This window comes from Palaemon carinicauda, chromosome 11 (assembly GCF_036898095.1).
Source record: "Palaemon carinicauda isolate YSFRI2023 chromosome 11, ASM3689809v2, whole genome shotgun sequence".
Lineage (NCBI taxonomy): Eukaryota > Metazoa > Arthropoda > Malacostraca > Decapoda > Palaemonidae > Palaemon > Palaemon carinicauda.
In genome coordinates this window covers 37,382,583-37,383,923 of record NC_090735.1, presented here as the reverse complement: position 1 = coordinate 37,383,923, position 1,341 = coordinate 37,382,583, and the positions used below count along the sequence as shown (strand labels likewise).

General features: G+C 53.9%; 1 protein-coding gene across 1 annotated transcript; it reads right to left on the bottom strand.

The window, feature by feature from the left end:
* Positions 1-720: 720 nt before the first annotated feature.
* LOC137649248 (uncharacterized) lies at positions 721-1,104 on the bottom strand. Its single transcript, XM_068382235.1, has one exon. It carries the CDS (start codon positions 1,102-1,104, stop codon positions 721-723), a length of 384 nt encoding a protein of 127 aa, XP_068238336.1.
* Between the last annotated feature and the right edge of the window lie 237 nt (positions 1,105-1,341).

Here is a 1,341-nt window from a genome sequence, read left to right as displayed (position 1 = left end):
CATCAGTTCTCTCTGCTTCGCAGCGGCCCTTCTCAATGGGCTTGCGGAACGTCCTTGTGCGCCCGTCATCTCTGATCCTGTTTCACTTTCACTCCTCTCACTTACCGCATTGTTATCACTATTAGCGTCACTATCTAAGATCTCTGTGGCTGGTTGTCGAGATGATGTAGCCTGAGCCATCTCCTGGTTGTCCCCAGACGTCTCAACGATTCCTGGCATTCTTGCTGGCAAACTGTACGCACCCTCCTCTCCGTCGTCCTCATCGTCTTCTCCAACACCATCATCGTCATCAGAGGGGGCAATTTCCAGCGGAATCAGGTGGCTAACAGCTCGCAGGGACTCGACATCCTCGAATAACACCTTGGCTGAACGCACGACTCCGTCGTCGTCAGGATATGTCTCCACGACACGTCCAAGGGGCCACGTAGCTGATTTTTTATTTTCTTGCTTGACCAGCACGACGTCTCCGGGGTGCAGCTTGGAAGGTTCTCCAGATCGACAGTCGTGTCGGGCTCTCAGGGCACTAAAATACTCCTTTCTCCACCTCTCTCGGAAGGTCTTCAAAGAGTCTGTCAGTTTTAAGTAACTGTCACGAAGCCTCCGGGAGGTGACAGTCGCATTGAGGTGGTCATCTGGCAAGATCGGTGCCATGAGGTGGATTGGGTGTCCTCTCAGTAAATGGGAGGGGGTGAGGACCTCATCCTCGCACTTGTCGCCGCTCTACATTAGAGGCCTGTTATTCACCACCGCCTCTGCTTCCTTCACAAGGGTTAGTACGTGGGCGTCCGGCAGGTACTTCTTCCCGAGGGCTATCTGGAGGGTACGTTTCGTCACTCCAATCAGGCGCTCGAAGAACCCACCTTTCCAAGGTACATGGGGCGTCTGAAAGCGCCAATCTATGCCAGTTTTCCTCAGGAACTGCTGGACTTCATCCTCTTCATAAAGTCCCTGAAGGAGGTTGCTGGCAGTCTTGAACGTTTGATGATTATCAGATGTGATGAAAGACGGAGCACCGGGGGTAGCACAAAATCGTCTTAGGGCTAAGATGAATTCTCCCGCGTCCAGGGAGGGGCAGAAATCGAGGTACACGGCCCTGCTGGCCATGCATGTCACGATCAGTATGTAGCCCGGCCGCGTTTCAGTCTGTATGGCCGCTGTGTGGTCCACTCCAACTGCTGTAAAGGGCTTCGTTAGGTTGATCCTTTCCTTCGGTAGGGGGGGTGTTGGTGGCTGTCTCAACAGGAGCTGGAAGGCTAGCTCGCAATCTGGACACTGCCACACGGTCTGTCTCGCAATGGAACGTAGGCCTGGCGCCCAGCATTTCTGTCGAAAGATACCCAT

Excerpts from the sequence above, each read along its gene's own strand:
- LOC137649248 (XM_068382235.1), bottom strand. The coding sequence starts at position 1,104 with ATGGCCAGCAGGGCCGTGTACCTCGATTTCTGCCCCTCCCTGGACGCG.